Below are 2,720 nucleotides of genomic sequence, written 5' to 3' on the forward strand. Positions count from 1 at the left end.
ACCGGCATCTCCTCCAAGGCCATGGGCATCATGAACTCGTTCGTGAACGACATCTTCGAGCGCATCGCGAGCGAGGCGTCCCGCCTGGCGCATTACAACAAGCGCTCGACCATCACGTCCCGGGAGATCCAGACGGCCGTGCGCCTGCTGCTGCCCGGGGAGCTGGCCAAGCACGCCGTGTCCGAGGGCACCAAGGCCGTCACCAAGTACACCAGCTCCAAGTGAGTTCTTTAACTCACACTCCTAACCCAAAGGCTCTTTTCAGAGCCACCCACACTTTCAGCGCAAAAAGCTGTTACACATGCAGGTATCCTTCCCTTCCCTTTCACTTTGGGGTAGTGGACGTGGGAAATCTTGTTTCTTGTGTGGGTGCGGGTACCCTGTCCTGGTCCGCAGGCACCTTAGAAGCAGCTCCTTGTGTTTTGCAGAGAGCCTCTTCCGCCTTGTTTACCTGTCCAAAGAAGCGAAGGAGAACAAGTAGGTGGTAAGTTCCTGGTCTTCCGGTTTAGCCGGTAGACATAATTAAAAACTATTAGCAAGCCTCATCTAAACAAGAGGGTAGGGCAAAGAAGGCGATTGTGGTCATTCTCCTTATCCGGGATGCCCAGCGAAAGGCTTCGAAACTGTCCTGAAGGATCAATACTTGTGTGCCTTCCTTGAGCATACCGGGATACCCTGTCCGTGTATTCCTGCCCTAATTTGCTCTAGGGCTCGATCGGGGAATAAACGAGTTGGTCCGTTGGGTGTCTATTCCTAGGGTAAGAACATGCTCAGGGATGTCCATGTTTTAGCCAAGAAAAGATCTATCAAGATGCTTTTTCCATTGCTTTACCTAGCAAGTTGCATACGTAAAAACTGAAGAAATTCCGTTTACAACTTAGGTTGGCTTAGGAATGGAAAGACTAACCTTAGGCCCCAGCTTTAGTATCGACTGGATATGCATCTGTAGAACAAATGTGCTGTTACGTCAGCACATCACACACCAAGTGACATCACGGGTTTCTTTTCAAAAGGACCAACAACTTAACATCTCACTTTCTTCCAACTCGTGATTTCTCACGATAGTAAAGCGAAAGATTTAATGTTTTTCTCACCCGCACCAAAGCCGCCTGTGTTTTCCTAAACTTAACATTGCTTTCGATATCTGTTATTTGCCTAGTAAGCTTAGGATAAGAAAGCAAAATCATACCCTGTAAATTGGCAAAACTTTGAAGGAAAATTGAGTAATATCCGTTTGTGGTTAAATATGGAAATATCTTTTACAGCCTGAAATTCTACAGGTGGAAGTTTACTGGTTCTGCAAAATGTGTAAAATGTGCATCCAGTGCTGGTAGCCTGCCTTCCTTCCTTCCTTCCCGGCTCCGCCCCACAGTTAGTTACCTGTTTTGTTTCTTTCCCCAGCACAGTTTGTAATTCAAAAGACCAAAAGTAATCTGTTGGATAGCAAATTACAATACAGCCTTGTCTTTGGTGGAAAAACACACGCCAAGGTAACTTTTCACAATAGTTATTTATTCTTTTTTTTTTTTTTTTTTTTTTTTTGGTAATAATATTTGTCACCTGAACCTTCTTATTTTTTAATTTTTATTAGTTTATTTATTTATGTATTTCTTTTTGTTCGTTTTTTTGTTTGTTTATGTTTTGTTTTCGAGACAGGGTTTCTCTGTATAGCCCTCTCTGACCTGGAACTCACTTTGTAGACCAGGCTGGCCTGGAACTCAGAAATCTGCCTGCCTCTGCCTCCCAAGTGCTGGGATTAAAGGCGTGCACCACCACCACCACCACCACCGCTCAGCTAGTTATTCATTCTTATGCCATATGATGCTTTTTAAAGTCACTTTGAAGATCAAACTACCCTTGAACTCAGAGATCAGCCTGAGTTCTGGGATTAAAGGTGAGTGCCACTACCCCCAGTTTGCATCCCCCTTGCATCCTTTTAAGGTAAATTAACACTTGTGCCTAAACTACAGGTCGCAAGGCACGTGTTCAGTGACAGTTAATTGCTTGAGTTTGCACGGCTAATGAGTGGAAACTGGCTTAAGAACTTTCAGAACGCTTGCTCGTCATCACCGCCTGTCTAAAGGCTGATCTGTGATGAGTGTCTTCAAGACACAAGGCAGTGACAAGTAGTTACAAGTAGTAGCACCGTGGGCCTGTGTCTGTTTTCGTGAATTCGAAAGTATCCCCTTTAGGAGATAGGTACCACGAAAACCCCCTCCCTCCCTCAACAGAATGGCTTACACTCACTGGTAAATCGTCCTTTTCCTGTCAGGAATCAAAATCCCAATCCCCCTTGGCCTGACCCATTAAAGGGCCTTCTGTCCCTCCACCTCACCCAGACAGACTTCCACTGGTGAGCCTTTCCAGGTGTTTGGGGTTTTGGTTGGTTGGTTGGTTGGTTGGTTGGTTGGTTGGTTGGTTGGTTTTTTACTTTATCTTGTCTCCCCTATAGCTGCCAAACCTGGTGTTTCCTGTCTCAAAAGTCAATCAAATTCCATAGAGTTCCCTTCTGAGTCAACTTTAAAATACTTTTATAGATGAAATCAAGAACCTGCGCAGGGACCATGAGTTCCCTAATGACAGAAGAACATTAAATAAATGTGTTTTTTTTTCTCCTGCCTCCTACCCCACTTTTGACACAGTGTCTTGTTATGTGTTTATCCACAGAAACTAGAAGCGTGCAAAAGGCCTCACCTCCTACACTGCTCCCATGGGATTAT

The 2,720-nt window shown here is 45.0% G+C and overlaps 1 protein-coding gene across 1 annotated transcript in view; it reads left to right on the forward strand.

Moving 5' to 3' along the window:
* Window positions 1–252, forward strand: part of LOC110308660 (histone H2B type 1-M) — a 105,903-nt gene extending 105,651 nt beyond the window's left edge. The window contains exon 2 of the mRNA XM_029468181.1: window positions 19–252. Coding sequence (XP_029324041.1) covers window positions 19–225 — 207 coding nt within the window. The 3' untranslated portion in view covers window positions 226–252. The remainder of the gene's footprint in view (window positions 1–18) is intronic.
* The last annotated feature ends 2,468 nt before the right edge of the window (window positions 253–2,720 follow it).

This window comes from Mus caroli, chromosome 13 (genome assembly GCF_900094665.2).
Source record: "Mus caroli chromosome 13, CAROLI_EIJ_v1.1, whole genome shotgun sequence".
Taxonomy (NCBI): domain Eukaryota; kingdom Metazoa; phylum Chordata; class Mammalia; order Rodentia; family Muridae; genus Mus; species Mus caroli.